Source organism: Prinia subflava, chromosome 14, assembly GCF_021018805.1.
Source record: "Prinia subflava isolate CZ2003 ecotype Zambia chromosome 14, Cam_Psub_1.2, whole genome shotgun sequence".
Lineage (NCBI taxonomy): Eukaryota > Metazoa > Chordata > Aves > Passeriformes > Cisticolidae > Prinia > Prinia subflava.
Window position 1 is genome coordinate 15310037 of NC_086260.1, and position 27898 is coordinate 15337934.

At 38.9% G+C, this 27898-nt stretch overlaps 2 protein-coding genes across 7 annotated transcripts in view; one reads left to right on the forward strand and one right to left on the reverse strand.

Moving 5' to 3' along the window:
* The window catches only part of CENPP (centromere protein P), a 117375-nt gene that overhangs the window by 69766 nt on the left and 19711 nt on the right, over positions 1–27898 (forward strand). The gene's annotated exons all lie outside the window — the stretch shown is intronic.
* On the reverse strand, positions 10088–26078 carry ECM2 (extracellular matrix protein 2). 2 transcript variants are annotated; one of them, XM_063411855.1, is made up of 10 exons: positions 25930–26078; positions 21623–21854; positions 17508–17696; positions 15770–16246; positions 15339–15454; positions 14518–14653; positions 13583–13740; positions 13128–13267; positions 11726–12052; positions 10088–11074 (listed from the first exon to the last, which is right to left on the reverse strand). In XM_063411855.1, exons 2-10 carry the CDS (start codon positions 21837–21839, stop codon positions 10870–10872), a joined length of 1965 nt encoding a protein of 654 aa, XP_063267925.1. In that variant the 5' UTR covers positions 21840–21854; positions 25930–26078; the 3' UTR covers positions 10088–10869. The 2 variants fall into 2 exon arrangements, with proteins under 2 accessions (XP_063267925.1, XP_063267924.1); XM_063411854.1 differs by lacking the exon at positions 25930–26078 and adding an exon at positions 25122–25382.

Sequence of the window (27898 nt, forward strand, 5' to 3'; positions counted from 1 at the left end):
AGTGGATTATCAATCGATTTGTCCAGTATAGAATATCAGTGGGGCAGAAAGAAATACCACTCACAAGCTGTTCTTGTAATGCAACTGCATAATATCTCAAGACAGATCCAGTATTTTGAGATTAATATAATTGCAATCTAGGGTAAAATGCCCAGAAATCACCTTTTCTCAGGTCTCTTGAATTCTCAGTTCTGAACTTCAGGTGTTACTCTTGACAGCAGGACATAAAACTCAACCAGTGGTTCTCCATCCTCTCTATGAGCCTGTTCTTTTAAACATTTGCAGCACATTTTCCATGTCTCAAGTTTTTAATGCATGAATTTGGGGCTTAATGAAGAGAGATAATCTCAAATAGTCTGATGGTATTTAATTTGCAAGCAAATGTTGGTATATTTGCCATAGAAAGATAATGTGTTTAAATAACTAATAGATTTTATAAGGTCAGACTGTTTGCTCAGAACTTTTCAGTGATTTCTCTTTCCACCAATGAGACAATTGGTTGAAAATTGGAATTCTGTCTTGCCTTAAAATACTTATGTAATGTTTGTGAGTAATGGAGATTGATTTTTGAGCAAAGGGTAGTATATCCAACACATATGTGGTTCTGAATACTGTCTCACTGTGGTGAAATCTGCAGATGAGAAAGGATTTGGATGGTGTTCTATATTTGGAATTATCAGTGATAAAAAATCAAAGGTAGCAGTTTTATTTTCTTGAAAATGACTGTATTTTATATTACTTGATATGTCTGAGAGAACAAACATACGCTGCCATATGTGGCTGATGCTTCCATTGCAATCTCTGTTTTAAGCCAGCCTTGTATACATTTGTTATTCTGAAGCAAACTGAGTACTTTCTCATTTTCTAGCACTGTTTATAAATGTGGTTTACATAATGTGATGAATCTAACATCAACTGCACAAAGCTGCCTTGGAGCCTGCCCATCACATTTTAATAACATGACATATTCCTTTCGTGCTCACAACCGGTCCATGTGCAGTGTGGTCACATATTTTGGTTTTAGCTAAATTTTGGCTCCTCTCAGGCTGGACTACACCATTTAACCAGCTGAGTATACAAAATCTGCCCTACAGCTTCTTCTAGTTCCGTTTGATTCTTCAGTATCTATATATAAATATATTAATTTTTTTTATTATTATCAAGCATAAATCATCTTTTGCTTGTTAATAGTTTTTAGCATGTTTTTGGCAGCTGACTTTAAAATTGCATCAAAATACAGTTTCCTTTGCAGTCCAAGTCCTCAGTCCCTGATGTTTGTTAGCAACACAGCAATATTGCAGGGCGGGTCAGAAGTTGCAATATTGAGAGCTTGTGTACAAAAAGAGCCATAAAGTCAAGTGTACGTGTCCAGACACCCATGGGATTGTCAGGCTCATCGTGGATTTCATGGATGCAAGGATGGGGTGACCTGGAATGACTGGAGAGGCAGAACATCACCTGAGGGGTTTTTCATCCTTGCAGACAGTTTCTGTTGCCTCTGGAGCATCACTTCACTTTGTTCTGTCTGAGGTTACAGATTAATACAATTTCCTCACTGTGGGAGTGACAATTTCAGAGGCTTCCACCTGGCTTATTCCCACCTTGGTGCTCCTCTCCTTGGTCCTGTGGAAAGGTTTGTGCACCACACTGAGTCAGGAAACTGCTTTTCCTGATCATTGAAGGTCTTAAAGTTACTTTTGGTGTCTGTACATACCAATTGTCAGTCATGCTGCCCTCAGGTTTGGATAATGTGACATGGCATTTTTATGGAATATGGGTATTTATCTGCCTTAGAGACATTGTAAACACCAAACATTCTTTCATGGAAAATCAAACAGTAGTTAAAATCAAAAACTCTGCTACCACTGCCAAACTACTGAATCACTCCAACAATAAGTTCTAAAGGAAAATTTTCTGTTCCAGAATACAAGCTGGAACAATATTTCCTAATAGAGTATCAAGCATTTACTCTGCCAAAGTTCAACAATGCCTTAAAAAAAACCCCAACTCTTCATCACCTGCAAATACTGAATTTCCCCCATTTTCCCTTTTGTTTTACCAAAGGGGATGAATAATATGCACTGTAAATGAGTTCATGTTCTTAGACAGCCTTTGGGTAGATTCCTATTGTTCAGAACATGAAGGCAACACTTAAAACTGGTGATTGTCATCAAGTTCCAGTGAGTTGTTAGTTTTAAGAAAAAAGAAATGTGGCCATCTAGTTCAGAAAAAATATTTAAAGCATGTTAGGGTGAAAAGATAGTAAGTACTATTTAATCTGGAATTCATTTTCCCTAACTTTACTTATCAACAAAAGTAATTTATATTAATTAAAAAATCCAAAGGCCCAAAAGAAGATGACTTCAACTCAGTTTGTGACTGAGTGTTAGAAGTGGAAGCAGTGAATATCACATTCCTGAGACAGTAATTAACTACAATTGCTCTTCTTTGTCTAATGAGGAACCTGGGTCTGTAAATGTTTGCATGTACTTTGAGCACATCTGGTTTGTAGATGGAAAAAGTAACAAGGTCTCTAGGAAGATCTCCAAACTCAATTTGTTTGCAAGTTTTGAAACACAAATTTTCACTTTGGAATAGCAGGAATGAAAACATTTCTTTCGTTGCTAATCATTAGTATCATTACTAATAATTAGGGTATACTCTGATTCAAGAAATGATTTCCCTGTCATATTAATTAACTCAGCCTGTGTTCAGATGTGTGTTTTTATCCGTGGGAATTTTCTGGGAGGGCCTCATTTGTTTCTCATCAACACAAAAGCAGTAAATCTGTCATGCAGGGTTGGGTCTTGTTCTAAGAACTCCCAAGAAATTCGGAGCCTTCTAAAAAAGTCTGGTTTACTTTTAGCTAATGACTGCTGCTACAGTTTTAGTATTACTTTCTCATAATTATGTTACTTTTAAATTGTAGGTACTATGTAATCTGTATTAGGTTCCAGTGAGCATTTTTAAAAAGGCAATTCAATTTGCTTTAATCACTTCTATACCATAAAATATTTTGTTGGTTTTTAGCATTGCTTTTTCCCCCTTTCAGCTGTAGGGGAAAATCACAAGTCCTAACACTTTTAATTAATGAAAAATTAAAAACATAGGAAGATAAAGACTTAAATTAAGCCAGAAGACCATGGGGAAACTAGCAGAGAAGGGTTGTCAGCCAGATGTCCTAATAGATTATTTCCAAAGGTCTTTGTTTGCAAATGCAAGACTGTGTTAGTTAAGAAGGTCGGTGCCATGGATGGGTTTGCACTGCTTTTTGTCAGAGACAGAAATCCACAGGATGACAGAAGCTCCTTTTACCACTCAGTGGAAATATTTATGTAAATTGAAAGAAAACATCTGTCATAATTGCATATTAACTTGTGGTATGGAAAGGGAGATCTTTTTTGTAGAACAATTTGTAAAGCAGAGGGTATTATTTTCTTCTTGTATTCTAGAAAGGATGATTTCCATTTGGTTTTACCACAGCAGAACAAAGGAGCCTTGACTTCAGAAAGTAACTTACAAATGAATAACTTTTATTTTGTTTAACAAGCAAATTATATCTTAATTTCATAGAATCATAGAATGGTTTGGGCTGTAAAGGATCTTAAAGATCATCCAGTCCCAACCCCCTGCCACAGGCATTTCTCAGCATTTAATTCATATTGTAACTATATTTTTTGCTTCATGGGTATTAGAATTTCTATATTTTCCATGGATAAGATGTATATCTCCTCACATAAAACCAGAGGCTGTTCTTTGCTCAGGTTGGAAAGAAATTAAATTCAGCTAAAATGGGAATTAATCACTGTTTCTGTCATTTAAGGTTTTACCAGAGGCTCTCAAAATAGCCTTCAAAATAAATACAGAATACAGGCAATGCAGATTAACTTCAACCCATATGTTGTCAAGAAAGAGAGAAATTATTTTGATACTTCCAATGGTAAAACTAGACCAACACTAAAGAAATCAGTGGGTGGCACATTCAAAACAGAAGGAAACACTCCATGAAACATTTATAGTTCAGCTATGGAAATGTGCAGGAAAGTGAAGTGGATTTTAATGTTTCATATAGATCCAGAAGTGGTCAGTTTAATTGAAAGAGGAAAAGTCTTGCTTCCTGAGTTCTCTGCAATGAGAGCCAAAGTGAGCTGGAAAAAAAAAGGGAGAAGGAGTTTTCCCTGGAAGACTTGTAGAGAATAACCTGAGTAAATCCAGAACCATCCTGCATCAGAGGGAAGCCATAGATGGATGTTTATAGAGAACTGTCAGTGCAAAGGGGTTGAGAACCACAAAATGTTCCAGGGGCTGTCATTCCCTGTCAGTTTTTAAGGAGCAGAATTTGTGAGGCCAGAGGATGTAAGGTAATGGCATAGCCAGCTTTCAGGGGTTTGGAGAAAATGCTGTGAAAAAAATAAGTACATTTTAATCCTTTTTCCTAATTTTAATCCTTTAAAAACACCATTACATAACTCACTTAGAAGATTCTTGTCTTTGTTGATAGTGTTGTTGAAGATCTAGTATTTCCACAGCTGTGTTCAGTATTAGTCCTTTGAGAAAAAGATGTGTCTTGTGGAAAAAATAAGTCAGCTTTTATGCATGACTATCATATGAAGAATTCTCACAGAGAAACATAGATTTTTTTTCAGTAATATTGCATGGAACACCTACAGGTTTCTGTGTATGTATTCATAATACTGCACACTTGGAATGAAAAGTCTTTTCACTGAATTAACAGAACTACTGCAAAGTACTTTGTAGGAAACTGTGTTATGAGCTGGTCTGAATAATTTACTTTATCAAAGATACATTAATATAAATAACAGCCTAAAACAGAAGTAATGAATCAGAAGTTTGCATTCAATAACTGTGTGGAAATCTGCATCCTGTACAAAGAATTAAACACCAAACAAATGGAAATTCTACCAAACTACAGTGATTGTTTACTCGGTGGCTGTAGGAAGTTCCTTACATAGCAGACTATTAGAGAAGACATTGCAAGGTAAATTATTTTTATGATAAACCTTTTAAATAATCCAACTCTGAATCCTTGAATTTACTTTAATCCTTGGGGAAAAGGCTATTTACTGAATGGAGCCAGAATGGCTCAACCAGACTGGAGGAATATTGTTTGGGGGGATCCTCTCAACCCTTGAGTATTTGTTCCCTTGTAGAGACTACAGAAAATGTTTGTGTCCACTGTGGCTGGCAAAGCCCTGGCAGGAATCTCTCTGGCCTTTATGGATAGTGAACTCTGTACCTCCCAAACACCAGGTGATTTTTGAGTCCAGCCTAACTGTTATTGGACCCTAACATAAATAAGAAGGCATTTCCCCCAACTGCTTTGCTCCTAATAGCCAGAATAGTTTTTTGCATCATTTATGCTATTGTAGAAAAGAAAGGAATGTTTATGGAGGAAGCTGCAGTCTGGGGAAGAGACACTGTTCCTTTTTCTTGATGTTAATATGGTCTTCAAATGAGTTGTAATGCACAACATTTCCCAAGCTGAAAAAATTGCAGTTTCTGAATACAGAGCTTTGAAGTCAATGTCCCCAGATAAACCTTATTACCCTATAGAACTCCCAGTAATAAGTAAAAATTGCTGATTTTAGTCACCAGGACAGTTGATTTTGGTGGCAGCACTCTGGATTCCCATAGAGAGGCATCAATGAAGAACAGACCTGTAGGAAATACAGATCAAACTCTGCTGCTGGTTTTAGTGAGGGACTGAAATGGGATGGTTTGTCATGTAACAACACTGAGCTACTGGGCCATGGCAAGAGGTGAAGTTGCCCCCAGCCCATCTGTGTGTCTGTTCAAATGAGATTCCCCTTTGTATTCTATATTATTATTATTATTATTATTATTATTATTATTATTATTATTATTATTATTATTATTATTATTATTATTCCCCCTTATTATCCTGTATTACCCTGCAACACCCCACTGTGGGAATTTTTACCAGATGTGGCTGCAGAGCAGAGGCAGTCGTGAGCTGCTCCACGAGCTCCAGAGCAATGACCAGACTGTGTGGTGGGAAACTTCAGGGACTGTTCACAGGCTGATAAAGTCAGTGGATACAGAAATGTGGAGGATTCTGCCCAGCAGGAGTTAGGCAGCATGAGGAGGGATAAGGCTGGGCTCTCTGGGAAATGCAGAACTGTCCCCAGCTTTGGCAGTGACATTTTGACACAGAAAGGGCATTGCTGTTCCTGGGCCTCCTTTGCTTCCACTGTCCTTGAAGCAAAGTAAAGCTGTGGGTTTGGACAGATATTTCATTTAATTTCCAGAATAACCCTGAGGTAGTTTGGCTTTTTCTGCCATTCCCACAGGGATGGCTGGAGCTGTGTCAGGGGAGGTTCAGGCTGGATATCAGGAGGGTGGGTGCTGGGGCACTGCCCAGGCTCCCCGGGGATTGGTCACGGCCTCAAGGCTGCCAGAGCTCCAGGAATGCTTGGACAACACCCCCAGGCACAGGGTGGGATTGTTGGGGTGTCTGCAGGGCCATGGGTTGGATCAGTGATCCCCATGGATCCCTTCCCTCTCAGAATATTCTGGGATCTCTTAAGGCTGATCAAACATTATCCAGTTGAGAGAAGCACAATTACTGCATGAAAAAGTTCACACCACAGAGGTGATGAATCTGTTGGTTCATTTTTGCTTTACTAACAGGAGTATTTCAGTATCATAAAAGGGGTGATAATTTATCCTTAACTGGTTCCTGTGTGGTCAGAATGTTCTGTGCAGCACTCGCCTCTGTAAGTTCATTCAGAGACACACAATAGTGCAGAATGTGTTCTCAAAGGTAATTTAGCAGCCCGGGTAATTTAACTCTTGTACCATGTAGAATTGGAGATTTTTATTTAGAGTTCTGCTTGATGTTCTCTCTTCACCTATTAAAGTTAAAAGGAAAGAACAGTGCTGTGTCTTTATGGGTCTGTCCTGATGGAGTTTTAATGTAGAACAGGGTGTCTGTTAGTGAGTAACATTGCATCTGTAATGAGACTTTGTAACCTGGTTATTGGGAACATTAAACACTGTATTTCCATTGAATTTCATTATAGCACTTGTAACAAAATTGTTCAAATTATGCTTGCAGGATTTGAGTGCAGCTGCTTGGTACCTGAATCGCTATAAAACTTAGGAGTAGGATGTTAATTTACTGGGAAAGTAAAAAGCTAGGTTCATTCTGATCATATGATTGTTTCTTAATGTGGAAAAGGAGATCTGTTTAATACATTTTAGAGGTTTTTAAGTGACGTCTTCGCTACTTTTAGATGGAAAAAGTGTTCCAACATTCTTCCACAATACTTTGGGGCCTTGAGGCTGAACAGAAGTTGTTGACATCTTTAAATCAGAGCTCTTATTTCACGTCTGCTGTTTTTTCCCTATTTAAAATGATCTTCATTGTGCCAAGAATAGTAAAATTAAAGCCTTGAAATAGAGTTTGGGATCCAGTGGTAATTACCTATAAGAGAGGGGTCATGTTACTAAAGATGCAGTAAAAGCAGGAAGCTCTTTTGTTCATTAGGAAACAGAAATGTGTGTCTGCTGAGCAAGTCCAACATATTGTTATAAATATTTTTGCATGGATCTTTGTACCTTTTTCACTTTACAAGAAGACAGCGAGACTCTTACGCAGGGCTTCTTCCAAATGAGAGCTGGTTACACAGTTCACTAAACCTTTAAATGCTTCCTGCAGCCAAAACCAACTTGAAAGGAAATCTCTTCAAAAGCATTCACTGTTTCCAAAGGGTTGGCTTTACCTCCATGGTTGGGTTGTTCTACAAGGTGGTTGTGGTGTCGTTCTGACCCCTTAGAGCATTGATGTGACCTGAAGTTTGGTCTTCCAAAACCTGATCCATGGCTTCAGCGAGCAGAGGTGGTGTAGAAGTTGTAACAGATGTTGGTACCTCCAGTTCTTTGTTGTTTTGACATTGGTTGGTTGGTTGAGGCTGTAAATCCACAGCAGATCCCTAGGGTTACACGTCCAGCTAAGGAGAGATTCTGAAAGGTTCCTGAGGAACCTTCCAGAACACCAGAAATTGTATTGGTCTGCAAACCACGGTCAACAGACTTGTTCTCTGCAAACTGCTTCATCCAGGAAGTTATCAGAGTTATTGTGTGAAATTATTTTGGTAGTATTTACTTGTAATTTTACTATTTTCCTGTCTGTAGACTTGTCTGAAAATTGTATACATTGGAATATAAACACAGTACTTAAATTAGAAATGTTTTCTCAGGAGAGGTTCCATCCGTTAACACTGGTATTACCACACGACACAAATGATAAACTGTTTATTTTCTTGCTGTGGTGTAACTATTTATAAAGCTGTGACTTGAGAGATCTTAGAAGTTCATTGATTTCTTTCAGTAAACGCACACATTTTTGGTAGAGAAATATAAATGTTCTGATAGTTATTTTGTTTTAGCATGCTGAGGGGTTTTTGTGGTAAGAGAAACATTATGGATGTTTCAGAATCAAAATTCAGAGATTACACCAACCACTGTAGTGTTACTGGAATAGTGAATTAACTGAATGAAATTCACTTTGTCATGGGCAAATAGAAAGCAAGTGGTCACACAGCAACTCCTTTTTGGGGCAAAGTTGAGTGATTTGTAGCTTTGTTGCAAAGGGATATCTATTAAATTGAAATGTAAAATAGAAAAGAGTAGATAGTCTGAACTCAACATTTTTGGGGTCTCAGAGATTCTAATAGCCTCAACATGTGGGCATTAATAATGAAAATCCCATTTTGTGAGGTATTTGATGCCTTTATTTTTCTGAGGTTTTGTGTGGCGTTTGTTGGGTTTTTTTCCCAAGAAAGCTCTTTTACCTTGGTTAGAGGAAACATTGCCTCTAATTGTTCCTTCAAATTCAGAAAGCTACCCAAGCTTCCATGGAAACAACATTATTTTGTTGGAGACCTTTGCAGTTTTTATTATTCCAGAAGTGCCTGTCCCTGGTTCAGGCAGATCCTCAAAGTTCTGTCATCGTTTACTCAGTAAAAATGATGATGTCCTTTATACCTTTTGTATTAATTTGGTGATAACCACAGGATTTCTTCTGCTACATTTGAATTTATAATGAGGTTTAGCAAGTCTTGTCAGTATTGTTATATATATATATCTATATATATATAATTTCATAAGTCTGAGTCTGATGGTACTTAGCAGAATTATTATTCCATTCTCAATCCAATGGCCTTCTCAAACTATATTAGTTTCCAATGTAAGCCTGCAAAAATTATTTGCTCAAATATATTTTAGAGAATAAAGTAGCTATAGCGGTTTTGTGTTGAGCTGTCCTTGGATATTTTTATCGTACTGGTGGCCAAAGATTCTGAACTTTTCCCATGTTTTTCTTCATCAAGAATTCTCAGGTCACTGTGTCCTAGAGTCACAGCTGTAAAATGGTGACAATCCCATTGACTTTGTTTATAGAATTCTTTCAAGCTCACTGTTTAGAAGTGATGAGAGTTTTGTAAGAAAGCCCATTCCACTTCCAGTGTAATTGGTAATCTTGCAGAGTGGGTTTGAGCTGCTTCCATCTGACATATGGAAATGTTGTGCAGGTTTAATTGCCCGTGTATTTCTGAAGAGAGCACGCGTCTGTTTGTTGCATACCCTTCATCCCTTGGCTTCTTTCTCCTGCTTTGTCTTCTCCCTGTGCTACTGTTGAGTTCCATTTCAAACACATTGTTCCTTCAGTCTCTGCCTCACCACTGGGGCATTGCATTGGCATTTTAACATTCGAACTTTAGATCTCCTTCCATTGCTGAGAGCTTCTTGTAGGAACAATTTCCACAGTGCAATGTCAGGCAAGTTTGATACTCATTGTATTAAACCCCCAAAGGATAATCTTAGTTAAATTACTTGCATAAAAGTCACTTCTATGGTATCCTAATAGTGAAAAAGCACATCTTGGAGAAAAAATACATTCGTGGTCACAATAAATCTTGATTTCTCTGTATTTTACTGGTGTTATCCCCTGCAAATCCAGTGGAGAGTGTCTTGCAGGTCCTATAAGTCTGAATGTTTGATAAGAGAAGAACTCTACTTGAATGAAAATACTGGCAGCAATAGGTGGTGTTTTGCTGAAATTTATTATAAGACTACACATCCTGTACAGTATAAAAATCTAACAAACTAACTATGGTACAAATGAATGGAACCTACTACTGTGACTTCAAAAATAATATTTAAAAATTAAAATATGCTTTGTTTAAAAAAAAAAGCATCTAGGAAGAAATTAATTGCTCATTCCTCTAGGTCATCAGAATCTGTATTTGAATACAGGAACTTTTTAGGGTCATTTAAAACAAACAATTTAACTTTTTTCTTAAAGTTTCACTTGGAAGAGAGCTTAACACTGCAAAATGTTTGGTAGAAAATCCAGTCCTGTGTGTGTTTTAAAACATTTAATTCCTACATTGCTTGAACATTCATAGCTTAAGGACTTTCTATCTTTTATGTACAATTTTTACAGTTGATGACCCACTTAACATGTTTAAATTCAGTTAATCAAATAAGGCAGGACCCAGCTGAGGGTTTAGTTATATTCTTAAATCCTGAAATCTCATCTTATAGAGGATGTGCCTGGGGGCCCAGTTTGACCTGTTGTGTTTAAGTAGAACTGTGTTAAAAGAAATAAAATAGATGTCATAATCTTAAACTTTTACATTTAACGGTTTTATAATGAAACAATATGAAGAAACACACTGCTACCTTCCTTCAGTATATAATATACAGCATCATATTTATGGTAGTAGGAAGAGTTTAAATCAGAAATAAGCAGACCAGTGAGTAGAGAGAATAAATAAAGCTGCATTTCTAGAGATGGGGGTTGCAATGCAGAACTGGGGGAGTTTATTTGGTCTTCTGTGGTTTAAGAACAACACTGCAGTAGGATCTTATGCAGGAAAATGAGTGTGGGGAGAGCTGCCTGGTGTTGATGTAGTTGTTTTCAAGGTGAACGTGTTCCAGGCGGGAATCTTCGCTCTCCTCCTCGCTGTGCTCGTGCTCGTCCTCGTGGCTGGGCTGAGTCCTGCAGATGCGCTCTGGGGGCACCGTCCTGTGGCACGGGGAGGAATCATGTTAGAATTGTTCCAGATAACTCTTAACTTCATCGTTTATTTTAGAGTTGCTGTCTATTCAGATATTTGAAAATGTTAACTTAATCAGTTCATTGAATTTCCTCAATTACGTATTTACTGAGGACTTTCAAAAGCCATTCTTGTTAACATTCTCTCCTTGCACTGTTTTCCCATTTATATCATATACTGAGTTGTCCTGAGGAAAGTATTGCCACGTGTTGCTGAATGAAAGCTTTGTCTGACACATGGGAATTCTCTCTTTGTCATCCTTTGCCTTAAAAACAGCACAGAGGGCCTGGGTCGCACACGTGGCTCCACAGCTGGGCTGGTGGAACCTGCTCACTATGGGATTCCACTGCTGACTCCTCCCATTATTTTATTAGCACTTTGGGCTCTCTCCAGCAGCAGAAAAGTTTGTGATAGCTGGTGATGAGCATTTCCAGTAACTGTGAGGAAGGGTGAAGTCTCACTTTTATCATATTGAGAAATACTGCAGAAGAAAACTCAGGATTCAGCTCCTCCTTCAGACTTTTTTTAACAAATATTTCCTTAAAAACAACAAATTCCTAAAGCAAAGCGTATCTTATCTATTTTAATGTAATTAATATAACAAAGAGCTTGGGAAGTACCTTATTTTATTGTTGTTCAGCCTTAGAAAGCGTAGTTTTCTCATTTCATCAATCCCAAAGGGTACAGCCTTGAGTTCATTGTGGTCCAGAAAGAGCTCCCTGAGGGAGTGGAAAGCCCCAAAGAACGACACGGGGTCGATGCCGTCGTCGGTGAGTTTGTTAAAGGACAGGTACAGGTACTCCAGCCCCGGCCTCATGTGGCCAAACACATAGCCTGGGATTCTTTCAATCTGATTTCCTATAAGTACCAGATGGAGTAAAGATTTTGGCAGATAGGAGGGGACATGATACAGCTTATTATAAGAGAGATCGATTGACTCCAAGTTCCTGCATTAAAGAAGAAAAGAAAAAAAAGGCTGAAACCCCTCTGAGCTCCTGCCTTGGCTCTGCTTCCTGGCATTACCAGGGAATGAAATTTCCAGGGGAAATTTATTTCTGTTAATGGGGCAGAATGCGTTTTATGGAACATGGTCATGCATAATTACTCTGGGAATAGAAAGAATTAAGTCATGAATTACCAATCAAGCACAATGATTTTGTTGATGGGAAGAGATCTTCAGTAATGAGGATGGGAGGGGACTGAACAGGGGAATCCCAACAGACCAATTTGGGATTGCTGCAGTAATGGGTTACACTGAGGAACTGGAATAACCTTGGGATTTCAGTCATTATCCCATTAACAGGGAGTTCTGAGCTTTGCTCTGAAGCCCGTTTGAGATGGAATTGTGTAAATGAATCAGTCCCGTGTGCTTCACTTCCAGGGATGGGAGATGCTGTCAGCAGTAACAGTGTGGTTGTTCCCAGCTTAAGGAATTTACAGGTTCAGGAATCCAGGGACACAGTGCAGCTGCCAGGTACCCTGCTCAACTCGGTGAATTATTTAGCAGGAAATTCAAAAGCTCTCTCATCTTTCACTATTTACATTTTCACTGCTCACTCTGCTTATATTCTAGTCTTAGACAATGCAGCTGCACGGTCCTCCCTTCACATTATTTACTTTTATAATTTTTAATCCAATGGGAAATAAAGCTAGGACAGTATTAAATTATTTTTAAATTACCTGTGAGTTAATTATGTATCAATACTAAATTGCTGTATAATTGTATATAGTATTATTTATAATTAATGTTCATTTCTGAATGGGCAGTCAGGAAAACATATTGACTTTTATGTTAATATGGTACAGATTTGAGATAAAAGATCTTTCTATTTGACAGCTGAGTATCTTCCAGATTATACAATTAGGCAAAGGAAATTTAGAAAAATTAGCAAAGGAAAACAAATCGAACCATAATTACAACTCTAACTTAAAAGTAATGAAGTGCAAATATTTATTTCATTATCTGACTCACTAAAAACAGAGAAAAATATAATAAATGTATTTTACATGTCTGGTACTTACTCCTGATTTATCCAAGCCAAAGGTGCTATCCTGTGCTCTTCTAATTTGTTGTGCTTTAGCCCGATGATGTTGATGTTTCTGGTATGGTTAAAGCAAATTTCTGACACTTCTTCAATTTGATTATGTTCAAGATACAACTCCTGTAAATGCATTTGGGAAGAAAATCTGTGAGATCAGAATAGGCTGGATTTTCCCATTGCAAATTCCAAATGGAGCAATTCCCTGTCCCCTGTTTTACCTGGTCTGTTTGTTAATTCTGAATCTGACCAGAGTCACTTTGTAGCTGGAGTGGCACCTCCAGAAACACAATTTTTCAAAGCAATTGTTTTGTTTCCTCATTTGTGAGAATACAGATTGCTTTGAAAGGGAAAACTGAAGGACTTGCATCTTTTGGGATGTTTGTTGGGGGGTTGTTGTTGTTAGTATTTGTTTTGGTTGTTTTGTTTTCTTTTTACCTCAAGAGTGTCAGGAAGACCTTGTGGGATAATTCTAAATTTATTTCTTCCCAGTCGCAAATAAGAAAGACTTTTCAAAGGATAAAAGGCCAAAGGACTGACATTTGCTTCACTAAGTTGATTTCCTTCTAATTCCAGAGTGACCAAGTTCTTTAAATCTAAGGAGAAAAAGTTCAATTTCAGTTAATTAATGCCATCTTACATCTTGTTAAAATAAACGTTCATAATTCAACAGTCTTAAACATTACCCAGATCAGTTCACAGCAATGAAAAAAGAAAATGAACTGATTTTATTATCTCATAATCATGGAATTATATTGTTTATAAGTTGGTAGAGCTTTAGAGATTGACCACAGCTTTATTTACATTTTCGTCTCCCAGTCCAAATGGAAAGAGCAGCAGCTGATCCAGTTTAGATGGGACCCTTTTAGCAGGAGAGGAAAGGAAGCAAAAAAAAGTTCATCAAATTCTGTCATGGATGTGCCTTTCTTTTTTCTTTCTCTTTTTTTTTCTATCAGCCTGTGTTTATACTGGCTTTAAATGATCATGGTTGACTCCAATTATATTCTGCCTTATTTTTCATGGACATCAAATTCTGTTCACTTCCATGCAATTTAAAATAACTAAAATGGTTTCACCACCCACAAAGCCATCAGGTTAAAGGTGGAGATAGGAGGTGTCTTCAACATGTTTCAAATTCACCTCAATGACCTTAAATATAAACTGCTTTGGGAGAGCAGCAGTTGCATAAGGGAAAATATAATTTTAAAATACCTTGTCATGCAAATCTTTCAGCTTTTGTTGCCTTTTGAAAATATGGCACTTTAAAGCTAGTGATTATTTTTCTGTGTCAAATCAGGTGCATTTGGTTCAACACTGAGCTTTTCAATTTGATTTTTAGCTCTTCATATGATGGGTATTAGCTTTTAAAATACCTTTTAAGCCGTCTTCATCAATGGCATGAAGTTGGTTGTCATTTATTTTTATTTCTTCCAAAGTTGATGGCAATTCAGAGGGAATAAGCACCAGCATATTTCCATCCAAATACAAACGTTTCAGCTTTTTCAGGATCTTATCCCAGGGAGGAAGAGCACTTAGATTATCAAGGTGCAAAATATGCAGTTAAATACACAGTTAAGATTTTCTTACAAAATGTGTGTTTAAGGTTTTTCAGTAGCAGTGCAGTAGTACCCAGTGTTTTGAATTAAAAAGTGTTGGTTTTCTCCTGTCAGTGTAATTAATGGGTTACTTGGTGCTAAATATTAACAAAAATGTGAGTTAATGTCGTGTGTAACTGGAAGAGCTTCCTCACTGCCCTGCTGCAGTTCCCCAGGATCACTGTTTGCATCCCTGCTGCTCTGGGAATTGTGGAAGTGTTGCCTCACTGCCCTGTGCACTATTTAGGACTTAAAAGTACATTTCTAAGCACTTAGAAATTATGTGCTTATCCTCTTCATTTGTGAGCAAACTGATTATTTGCTGTAAGTCTGCAAATTTACTCAGGCAGAAAGATTGCTACATTCAGTAACTGAGGATTTTTATGCTTAAACCAGCTTTAAAAATGGTATGAAAAATTATCATATCTTAATTTTAATTCTTGATTATGGTGAGCGATTTCTGAAAGTAGCTATTGAATTATACAATGCTTACTTATGCAAGGTGCAAAGTGGTTTAGAGCCATAAACTGAAAAGCAAAAAAACATTCTTTTTAAGCAGTAATTATTGAGAGGGTAGCAGAAGAGTTAGGCTTTCTTACTTTGAATGCTTTGGGACCTATGCCAGGAGAGGTAATGTTATTTTTACTCAGATCAATCCATTCCAAATTAGGTACCCCATTGAATGCTTCATCTGAGATAGTAGTGATGCTGTTTCCTGGGACAAAAGGCAAGAAAAAAAGTTAAGAGTTATGAAATACAGTCTGCACCTGAGGTGTGTAATATTGAACCTAGAAAATATACTACAAAAATACCATTATGGACAGTAATTTTGTATAGATATATTCATCTTAGTATTGAAGTGCTGGCATGCAAATCTAATGTTTTTCATTTCTTGTTTTAAAGGCTTAGCTGTAAGATTAGTTATAAAACTTTTCTGTGTGAAGGAATGAGGAAGCATTGACAGTGCTGCTGACTGCATTTGAGGGTGGATGATGTTACAGAGGTCATGCAAAGTAGGCCCGTTAATTACCTGTAAGGTCTAAACTCGTTAGGTCTGGATCTGAGATGGGAGGTATTTGTGTGAGTTTGGCATTAATGCAGCTTACTGTGGTGTCCGAGGTGGAACATCCAGATGGCAGGGGAGGAGCTTCTATGGGTGGGACAGGAATTGGGAAAAGAGCTGGAATTCTGAAAGCACCATCATCATCTTCATCACTTTCATAGAGCACATCTCCTGCAGCTCCCAGTCCGGGGACAGGCAGCCTCTGTCTGCGGCGCCCTTTGTGCCTCTGGCGGTTCTTTTTGCCTTTCCTTTTCTTTGCCCTTTTTTTGTGACCCTCCTTCTCTCTAATCTCTGTCACTTCTGTTGGAAGCAGCTCGTGCTTTTCCATCTGAGTTCGTGCTGATGGCAGAACATTGCTGGTGCCGAGGTCCTTGGGGTCTGGGGAATCACCAGACAACTCACTGGTGTCATCCAGTGAAATTATACTGGAGTCCAGTGGGGAGGCTGATGAGCAAAAACCAACACAAAAGAGTCTGATGAAACTAAAATATTAGTAAGCACTGTTTCCCACATACAGTAAAAAATTGTGACCCTAGAATATTATTCCTCTCTTGGAATACGATTCGAAGAATAAGAATGTGGTCTTAAATTGCTGCTTGAGAAAAGAGACACTGGACTGAGAAATGATTGAGGCAACCATACAGAACAGTTTGTACACAGCTACCATTCCTGACAACTCCAGACAAAATGGTGGAAAAATTAATGTAGCCTTCATTATCTTCCTTTTTGACTTATTATTAGTTACAGGGTTTGTGTTGATGGAGGTGTCTAAAGAGGAAAAATGTGTCTGGGAGTGGGAGGTAATTTAGAAAGAATTCACAAAGGTCAAGACTTTGTCCTCCTCCAGAAGGGACTGTCAGGGGAGGAGCTGGCTGCAGGTGGGGATGTCACCAGGGAAATGCATTAACTCTATTACCAAAAGGCAGTTTTTACTTCCATAATAGGACAGTTCTAGTAAAAGGAGTTTAAATGTCTCAGTCAGCATGACTTTTACAGTTCTACAGTGAATTCCTGTAATGTCTCATCTCAAGGTGTCACATGCATATACACACGAGGAATAAATACTCCTTACAGTAGGAGACTGAGTTCAGTACTTTGCAGATGTAAAATATTGGGAGTGTGGGAAGGAAAGGAAGAAAATCACATCTCATATTTATCTCCTTCATTCCTTTTCTTTTTGACAGTACATATTTTATTTAAATTATGGTGAAAAACCAAGATTGTAGTTCTGTGAATCTCCTGTGAATTGACTTTCTTCTCTTGATTTACATCAAATTACTGCATGTTTTTGCACTCCTAACAAAGATTTACCACTCAATGTCTAATACATCAATCATGGCCAGTAGTTATTGATTGATCCTCTGTAAATGGAAGTGGGCTAGAAAGCATTAGTAGATGTTATTTCTTTGTACATTTACAAAGTTCTGTAAAGGTTGGGGGGAAGCAGAAAGGGGAAGTAAAAAAGAAATACAATTATCTTTACTACTGCATACTTAGCATCATCTTTTCTTTAAGTGTATCCAACTCATCTAACAGAGAACTCTGAGAAACCAAGGTCAGCTTGAGTAGAAACTCTGCAGAGCTGCTTTTCTCCTGGAATTCAGGATAACGTGTACCTTGTGACTCTTGGGATCATTAAATGCAGTTAACGTTTAAGATTTTAAAGGAGGCAGTTTCAGAACAGTAAATCCGTGGTGTCCCATACCGGTCTCAGAGCACACTGGGCAGCATTCTCCTGCAGGGATGACGGTCTGGGGACATTCCAGAGGGGGACACATGGCTGTGTCACAGATCACCTCTCCCTTGGAGCACAGACAGGTGACACAGGGCTTGGGGGACCACACGGCTCTGTCGAACATGATCATCCCGTTGGCTGTGCACTGCCCCTTCTTCCCTAGGAACAGAAAAACTGGGTTCAAACAGCGTAAAATAAACCAACAGTGTTCATTTAAAACCTTGGAAAGAAGCACTGCTATTTTGTTCTCATTTTGAAAATATGTAAAATACACCCTATTCAAAGGGTCTTATCATTATTCCTTACTTTTCCTAGCTGCGTTTTCTTCAGCTTGTTAGTAATCTCCAGTTATGCAAAGCTTGAATACTTTTTCCAGACCTTTTTCTATTCCTCTCTTGTGCAATATTAGAAAATATTCTTTTCTAATATCTTGCACATTAAATGAGAAAGTTTTATTAAGGCCCTGCAGAACTGTGAGGGTAACAATATTCAGTTATAGTGACAGTTCATGGGCTTGGTGGAAGTAAGTCCTTTGTGGGATCACTGATGAGATGGAAAAATCTCCACTTCCCTGTAAATTGCTTTATCTGAAAAAAAAAACCAAAAACCCCTCTTTGCTAGAAAGCAGCAATCTAGAACAACTTGTACTGTGAACTACTCTGCCTCTCGAGTTTCTGGACATGTACATATAAAAGACTGAGATCTCCAAGGGTACCAGTTGAAATTTTCAAAAGGAAATGTAATTTTGTAAGCTCTAGTCAGATATTCAGTAGACAAATGATTTGGGGAGCACAGAGACTTGGGAAGGAAACTAATCCCAGTCTCCCTTTCCTTCCAGTGGTGGAGTTCACCTCAGCAGAACCTTCCCTGGGCGGTTCTCATCCAGACTCCAGGACAAACATTGCACTTTGGCACGATGCGTTTTTATTTTTGTCTTTTGAGAGAAGGAAAACCAAGGCTGGGATTCCTCATCCCGTGCAAATATTCCGATTTTTGCATGTACCTCTAAATCTTGTTGAGAAGCTGAACTCCTTCACACCTTTCCTTTTCCTCTTTCTAACCAACCTAAGAATGCATTGCTGAAGTGTTGTTTTGAGATGAAAACTCATTTCCAAGTTAACTTTGTACTTCCCTGCATATAAAGAAAAAGAAATTTCCTCTTTTCCTTTCAGTTTGACTTCCTCCTTCAGATGAAAATTAATATGGTGGAAAAAAAATCTTCTCTCACCTGAATCTGCATGCCAAGAGACTTTCACCTGTGGTGCACAAATTGTCTTTGGAGGAGTTCTTTGCAGGGTTTGTTTTCCCACACTCTGTGCCTGGGTGTTCAGTTTTAGGAAGAGTATTCAGGATGGCTTCTAAATAACCTTGTAAGACTATTGGGAATATTTGGTTTGAAATGCCTCTGGGATTAATATTTGCCTCAAAATGAGGCAATTTGCAAAGTCTTTCAAGTAGGACTACTTCATAAAGGTTCTCCCTTTGTCCTTCTGCTTAAAGACCACTGGATATCAATCTGTTTTCTACTAAAAATTAATTATTAGAATCATCTAGTTTGGATGATCCTCTGTATTCCATATATTTTAAAAAATTCTTTCGATTGCTCTTAGGACTGAAAAGGCAAGAAATTAACAGTTTTGAGTAGCTGCATCTTATTTTTCAAAGGTCTGGGACATCTCTATCATTTCAGCTGGGTAAAGTTGTGCTCTAAGCAACTCCAACCATGTCAAGTGGAGGAGGAGAGCAGATGGGGCCAGGCCAGGTGTTAGTTGGCTTTAAGTCCCAGGTATCTGCAATCAGCTGTTTGGTGGATCCTGACTTGGGGTTATGTGCTTGCCAGTACACCACAATATTTCTTTTCAATAATCTCCAAAAGAAACACAAAAAGAATCCTGCCCTTTCTCATGTTACACAATAAAACACTGGCTGATCCAGAGGAGCAAAATGTGGCCTGAGAAGGAAATTCCTCTGTACTACCAGAATTTCTTTTGTTTTAGCTACTAGGCTGTATCAGAAATCAAAGTGCAAATGTTGTCTGAATAAGCTTAAAGATATGAGTTCTCAGGCTTGGCCTCTGAAGGCTTTTTAACAAATGATCCTTTTTTTCTGTGTACATGAGAGTTGCATAAAAGGAGGAACAGTGTGTGTTCACACAGGAGCAGTGTGTGCTCAAAGCAGGTTTTACCCATTGCAGAACTGCTGTGTGGCACTGTTGGGATTCCCAGAACCCCAGTGAGACACAAAAAGGCTGTGCTGGGATGCTCCTCAAACTTCCTGAGTCACCTCAGCTTGGTGTGAGCAGGGAGAAGTGAGGGTGAGAGAGATCAGGAATGGGGCAGCACTGAGCACACCCTACTCTGCTCTGCCTCATGGACAATGCAAATCATCTCATGTGTGGCCAACTGTTTGATTTAATTTAAATATTCACGTGATTCTATTCTGGAGGAATTAGGTATGTCTGCTTACTGTTAAACCTCCATTTAGCTATTAATTTTCATCCTGCATACATCTGTAAATTTGGGTGGTTGGGGTTTTTTTAGCCTACTAAGAGCAAAACAAGTAGCTAAGAGAATGGAAATTAATGTTTGGATTGCATTTTCTTCTATTCTGAAGCATGATTAATAATACTGTTCTATTATTTAATAGGCTCTGATTTTTCCAAATCTGACATTAACTTGAAAAAATTTTGAACTTTAAAAGCTAGACTGAAAAATACCTTGTGGTTCCAGTGTTTGGCAGACGAGCATAGGACTTTTAACCTTTGGAAATATGGTGTAAATTCAGCGTGGAGTTCCAAATAAAATGAGTTCAGTGGTTTTAGCTCAGCTTTTGGATGCAAGTCCAGATAGAAAGAAACAAGTGGGGGGAGGAAGGGGAAGAGCTGTGCATTATTTCAGCATGACTGATGGTCCTGACAGAAGCTCTGGAATATCTTACATGAAGTGCATGCTACTTATGTGGTATTTTCCTCTGTTTAATTTAACAAATATTTTAAAATTAAAGATTTGACATTAGTAATATGTATAATATTGTAATACACACTGGACATGCCAGAGTTTTGCTAGTTTTCTTATTCAAACCCATTACTTTCAAATATTTTGTTTGAAATGGGTCAGCCTTTCTGAAGTAAGGACTCACAACAAACAGTAATTGTGGACAAAATGTGGCTGGTTTGTGTTTGGCCATTGGAGACCTCTTAACTCAGTGGTCACATCTGTTGTGTGACCCACTGAAAAGCTTCAATTCCTGCTTGTCAAAATAGCTTATTACCATTTTATATAGAATATGGTAATTAGGACATTCCTCTTTTTTCACATAAAATGCATTAAACTGCATATGAAGATTTTACTTAGCGTATGATCTCTTGATGGAGGAATAGAAATATCTGTATCTATAAAATGCATATTACTACAGCAATGTGAAAACCTCTGGATCACCAAAAGGCAAGTTTTATATTAATCAGACTCTTGAACTTCTATTAAATAAATCTGGATTCTCAATATAGATGGAGCATAAGAGTGATCATGTGTTTAATAAGTAGGATTTTTTCTCTTTTAACTCAGTTTTCCATCATAAGGGTCTTATTTATAGTGCCACTTCCATATTGCAGCTACAACAAGCGTTATTATTTACAAAATCAAGAATTATTCCTGAAAGTTTGCGTGGATAGTTTGCTTTTCAAAAATGCAACCCATAAAGTAAAAACAAAAACTTGAATCTATTTTAATTAACACTGCTCTTACTGGTGTTGAGGCCTCAGTGAAATGTGAATTAACTTAGGAGATATATTGAGTAATAAATTCTTCAGAATGGCTTTCAGACTTGCTACATTGGAAGTTATGAAAATATCCAACGTATTTTTTGTTAGTTAAGATAAAAAAAGAAAAAAAGCAGAAACCTCACAGGAAATATTGCTGTTGCCTGGCAAAGCAGGGCTCTGTCAGAAAGCCTCACAATGCCAAGCACAGAATGGCTGTGGAGGGCCATAGGTGTGAGTGGGACTGAGCGGAAATAAAGCTCACATGAGTTTTTGTGTGTGAAATGAAGAGCCAGCCCTGCACGGAGCAGAGGGGCTCAGTTCTCACCTGGCAGGACACTGTAGGAGCTCTCGTGTTCCCCCAGCCCCAGCAGGGAGTCAAACACGCCCAGCTCGCTGTCCCCCATGTCGATGAGGGGGATCCTGCGCAGCGCCCTGTGCCGCATCCTCCTCCGGTGCCTGCGGCCAGCACCGCCCTCAGCCGGGCAGGAATCGGGGCACAGCGAGAGCAGCAGGAACCAACAGAGCAGGGACGGGGCCTGCATGGCCCACACAGCGTCCTGGAACGGCAAAAAAGGGAATTCAGGGACTGGAGAGCTTTTGGGACCGTGTCAGTCACACACCGCACTGTGCACGTGGAACAGATTGTGGGTCAATAAAACCAAGGTTCCCCTTGCAATGAAATTACCCTCTGAGAGCTACAGTGACCAATCTGAATTTAGTGATTCTCAACAAACAGGTGCTGGTTTGGGGCTGTGGCTGCATTTCAAGAGGTGATTTAGATTGCAGTGCCAGCAGGCATTGGCAGTCCAGCAGCTCTTGCTGCTTCCAGCAAGGGACTTCTCAAGAGTTCTGTCAAGTGTGTCTTCCTTATTTTTTATTTCTTCCAGAGTGTTGTAACTTCTGAGTGTGGGAATGGCAAAGTAACAGAAAAACACCCAGTTCATCTGTGATGTGCTGCCCCAAATGCTTTTGGGTTGGCATTTCTGTGCAAGGTGTTTTTTCACTGTAAGTGAAGAGTTGTTTTTCCATCCATCTCTGGCCATCCTCTCCTCTATCAGGATCTGCTTGATTCTGCAGAGGAGACCTTCGGGAAGTTTGTGCTATTTGTGACTGCTTTTCTAGTGGAAGTTTTTATTAAGTGTAGGCTCTAGTGAAGTCATTCTAGATTGGGTTGTGTTCTGCATTTACATACTAAAAAATTCAAAATAATTGACTCTTCTCATGCTTGTGACAGAAGAATTACATTTGCTGTCACCAATAGGTGGCATTCCAAAACAGAGCAGCCAGGAAGGACACCCAGGAGTGGATTGCTGTGCCACTGTGGAAATAAGACCCTGTACACCCAGGGTCATCAATGATTTGTCAGAGCTCTGTTGCATAATTCTTTCCAAAAGGAAATGCTGCTGTCCCGTGGCCTGTTTTAACTGAGACAGCAGAGACAGGAGACTTTTGTGTTCTTGGGAGAGTGAGAATCAGTGAAAGGCTTGGAGCTCTTGGGCTTTGAGGCCAAGACAAGGCTTAGAGCATGGCCATGGTTTTCCTCTGAGGAAGTTCTGGGGGGATTAAAAAATGCTTTATCTTAATGTTCTGGCTTTACATGTCATCATTCACTTTGCAGTTCACCTTACTATAATTATATTCTGTAAATATTGGACAGTATTATTTCAGGAACTTGAACTGTGGCTTTGCCTGAATTAGATTTTGTTAAAAAGCTTGTTCATCTTGGTATTTTCTGATTTATAGAATAGGTCAAGTTTTTGGTACAAGTTGCCTAACTGTTCTTGAACATAAGGCAGGTGATTGATTGCATGTTTTTCATGCTTTCCATATCATAATTCTCATATATTTTTATTCTCATGTTTTAAAATGGAAAGTTGGCAGTAAATAAGAGTATGCATTTTACTTATTTTTAATATTATTATTTCTGTGTTCAACTCTTTTAATTTTAAAACGTTATTGCAAATTTAGTTATTAATTTGCAGAATTTGAAGTTAATGTTTTTAGTTTTATATGAAGAGAAGTTGAGATGAAAGTGTCTCACACAAATCCTCACAGCATCTCCTGGAATGGCAGGTTTTGAAATGAATCCAAACTTTACTTTGCTGCTTTCTGCCCCTCAGAAATCACTTATTCCAAAACGCTGTATATATTCTATATCTTTTTATTTACAGCAATTACTGTTAACACCTCAGACAGATGCAGAAGCTTGCTGCACTGAAAATCCCTGTTCTTGTTGAGAAAACGTCCCAGAACAAATGAGGCAAACAAAGCCTTTGGTGTCTGCCTTGTGTGTGATGAGAAGCTGTAAAATCACCCAGGAATCTTCTGTTCCACAAGCTGGGCTGAACCACACCGAGAGCCCTCAGGGAAAACTGGATGCACAAAGGAAAGGCTTGGCCACGTGTGTTTGTTCTGTCAGGTTTCTGACAAATTAATTATGGTCATTTTTCTGGGATGCTCTGTAATAACACCACGGCTCTGCAGTTACAATGCTGCCACATTACACTTGGGCTTTTTTAACATTTAACCATCTCTTCCTGTCACCAGAGACACATAATGGCATGACTGAAATACTTCTCCATTCTCCATTTCTTTTTAAAAGTCAGGGATAATATAGAATGAATCATATTACATTAACTGGACAAATGTTAATGTACATGCAGTAATGTTTTGCTAGGAACTTAAAGAGTAAAATTCTGTAGTAAAGCAAATTATTTTAAAGTGAAACTTGGTTTCATAAAGTACATTATAAATACAAACTTTTAAAAATCAGAAACAAAACAACAGAAAACACACCACACCCCCCAAAAAATGTATAAACTAATCCTGTTCATATATGTGAGTTTATATGCTATTTTTTTAAGTCTTCAGCAGTGAAAGCTTAATATTGCTGCTTTCAACCAAACTGTGTTCTTTGCATGGAAAACACTGGGTAACTGAGTTTCTTTTCTTGGCTCAGTTAACAAATGCTGCCTCACGTTTTAAGGCCCAAATTGTGAAAGGCCTTGGGTGCTTTGGGCCTTTCCTGCCCATGTCTGGGATCCTCAGGTTACCTGTGAGGAGGTTGTATTTTATATAGGGCCAGCCAACTTTGAATTTGGGGAAAATACAGCCTAATCAATTTATCACTTTCATAGTAAATCATTGCACAGTAAAATAAAATCAGAGATAGCCAGTGTAATGCAATTATTAACCATTTGTGTTGCCTGATAGTCTCAACATGGCTGCATTCATTTTGCACATAAATATTTAGATCAGGCACAGTAGTGAAAGCATCTTTATTACCTTTACTTTTACTTTGTAATGTGTTCAGTAATTTGTACCTTTATCTTCAGTACCTGCCATTTTGCTATTATGTTAATGGAAATAGTTAATTTTTAAAGGAGAGACCCTTTAGAAATATCAGAGTATCAGAATTTATTAAATAACCGATCTTTATCCATTCAGTCAAAATTCAAACACATTTCTAAGATGTCAGCTTGATTTCCTGACACACAGGGGTTAAAGTGCTTTACCAAGGTTTTTCACTCTCTCTTTTTTAAATGCATTGCACAGAAATGAGTTACCATATGAAATTTATCCGTAGCAGCCAGACCAGTTGCACTTTGTGTTAGTTTTAGTTGGATGTGCGTGGCAAACATTCAGACAGAACAAAAAGCAGCCCGAGTATTGCATGCTTCATCTAGAAAAGCAGTTCTGTTCAGTATTGCTAAATACAGCCCACAATATTTCATTTCAAATACTACAGATTTGCAAAGTTAACATGAAGTTTAAGCCATTCAACACCATGCTTTAAGCAGTAATTTAAAATGTAAACATTTTACCTTGTAATCTAACCTAACAGCAGATTCTGCTTGCTGTCATTTAGTCTCCCGCTGCAAATGAAACCAAATCTCAGGGAAATCTTTAAAACAAACCCAGAAACTGTAGGGATTGTTGAAACATGTGAGATGATTCCTTAGTTAAGTCTGAAATATCTTCTTTCCCCGGGGAGCCGGGGCTGAGCTCTGTGTGCAGAGCCTCAGCTTTGTGCTGGTGCTTCAGCACTGAACCTCGCCCGGGCAGTGAGCAGCAGCACAATGCTCCGGTCCCGAGGCTGACAAGGCACAGCTGGAAATCCTTCTCCAGCCCTTACACTCACATAAGGAACAAGGAAATGCAGTGTTTTCAAAAGAAACAAAAAAATGTGTATTTTATTCAGTGCTGTGTTAGAAGTTTTGTTTCCAGGTGGCATGAGTTTAATGTAGATTTATTTAAAATTATAACATCTAATACACTTTGGCAGATGTAGCCTTAACACAAAAACATTTATTAAAATTAGAACTTCTTTTTTTTTCAATTTATGTTTTCCTATTCCCCTCCTGCATTTAAAGCCTGTCATCTATAAGCAGCAAGCATTTTTGTTGAAGTTTTAGCATGGAAAGTTTTTCTTTTGTCCGTTTACAGCGATGATTTCACTGCAAGTTGTAGCTTACACATGGAAAACAAAACGACCGAAGCACTTCCCTGCATTTTTTCCTCTTTGTAAGACTAATTACATCCTGAAACATGATCCTGAGGATCAGCTCTGCAGAAGCTGCAGGGAAGTTGGTGCTGCAGGGAGGAGAAGGGAGGGAATTTAGGGTACATTACCACGAGTCCTGAGCGTGCCAGCAGAGCCTTTTCCGCATCCCCGGATTGATGGGAGGGGTCTGCTGAGCTTCAAAATGACAAATTCACCTGGGACACCGAGCTGTCTGTGCTCTGCTGACATTAAACATCCATCGTTTGCTTGAGCTCACTCTCTGAGGAGTATTTGGACAGATAGTCATGGAATGGTGGAACCATTGAGTTAACCATAATTGTTAACTGGTGCGTGGTGGAGAGATACTGGGAGGACACATTGTCCCTTAAAATAGGCATTCAGTTCCTGCTGTGCTCTGCTCTGCAAAGGCAAGAGAAGAAAAACTGAACTTTGGTAATTTATCTGGAGCTGTTTGAAGGGAATGGAGACAGTCACTTAACAAATGGAGTGAAAAATCTGGATGGGAGGAACTTTAAAGTTTATGGGACAACTTGCAGGATCCCAGGTTGCTCCAAGCCCTGTCCAGCCTGGCCCTGGGCACTGCCAGGGATCCAGGGCCACCCACAGCTGCTCTGGGCACCTGTGCCAGGGCCTGCCCACCCTCCCAGGGAAGAATTTCTTCCCAGTCTCATCTATCCCTGCCCTCCTCCAGCTTAAGGCCTTTCCCCTTGTCCTGTTGCTCCAGGCCTTGCTCCCAGTCCCTCTCCAGCTCTCCAAGAGCCCCTTGAGGCACTGGGAAGGGCTCTGAGGTGTCCCCAAAGCCTTCTCTTCTCCAGGCTGAACCCCAAATCTGTCAACCTCTCCTCCTCAGTGAGATGCACATTCAGACACACCCTGAGATCCCTCAGTCAGCTGAGAGGATTTAGGATTTTCATTGTCTGTCTGTGAGGCCCTTGCTTATCTCCTCAACTTTTATTAAAGAAGTAGTAAAGACAGCCTGAGGGATCTGCAAAGACACTGATCCCTCTTGGTGAAAAAGGCATTGCACCTTCCTGCAGTGAGCAGTGACACTTGAAAATTGTAGGACCTGGTAAAGAGTGACCCGTGGCTGCCTGGTATCAAAAAGGTTTAGGATTTTTAATTGGAAAAAAAAGGTGTCTGAGAATGGACAACATCACCTGCTGCCTTTCAATAAGATTTAAATCTGTGTAAGATTAATAACTTGATTTGCTTTAATATTGTTATTTACACTAAAATTTTCCACATAAACTTGCCTGTCATAATAACTAAAGAAAAAATGCTGTATTTTCTGCTAAAAGTTCAGACTGGCATGGCAAATGATTTCAGACATACACAGTTGAGGTGGTTTCTGTGTGAGTGCAAACGCTCTGTGTCCTCAGGGATCTCACACTGCCTGTTTTTATGGGAATAGATCATCCAACAGAGCAATCTCTGCCTCATCTGCAGGTCATGTTCTGCCTGTCCATCCCACAGCCAGTTGCTGGAATGAGTTTGCAGTGGGAATGTTTTAGTCTGTTAGGATGCCTCAATGTGGAATTGTGTCCTTTGAGGAGAGAAGAGGCGGACTAAACAGCAGTGACTAATTATTAGAATAACTTTAATTGTTTTATATATTGGGACAAACTGCCGCTGTCAGGTTGTGTCTTGAGCAAGAGCCATAGGGTGTGAGAAATCGCTGTGGAAGGCTGGAGCCTCTGGCATGGATTCTTCTCTTTTCCTCTGACAATAAGAGCTGTTAGTCAGTGTACAGTCATAGTGTTGTTGTTTTCCTTTTTATCAATTTTGCTTCTTTCTATAGGAGGTAATGGAGGGAGGAAAAGCATTCACCACTGTGCCCTGCTCTAAACCTCAGAGAAGGTCAAATTAATGTATAAGTTAACATAACAGAATCTGTGATGCTGAGAAGGGCTTGTAGATTTTCATCTTTTTTGTGAAAGGCCACTTAAATACAGGGAGAAGGTGAAACAGGAGGAATAACTTCTGTTTCTCAAAAGCCTTCAGGGTGCCTGCACTGTAATCCTTTTGTCATCAAAGAAAGCCAGCAGGCTGAGGGGTTAGGAGGATACCTTGAAAATG

What these genes read in the sequence shown, in the direction of transcription:
- ECM2 (XM_063411855.1), bottom strand. Translation starts at nt 21,839, where the DNA reads ATGCAGGCCCCGTCCCTGCTCTGTTGGTTCCTGCTGCTCTCGCTGTGC. An exon ending in CTCCTACAGTGTCCTGCCAG is followed by an intron (nt 17,697 to 21,622) that starts GTGAGAACTGAG and finishes TTCTGTTCCTAG; the next exon opens with GGAAGAAGGGGCAGTGCACA. An exon ending in TTGGCTTGGATAAATCAGGA is followed by an intron (nt 12,053 to 13,127) that starts GTAAGTACCAGA and finishes TCTTTAATGCAG; the next exon opens with GAACTTGGAGTCAATCGATC.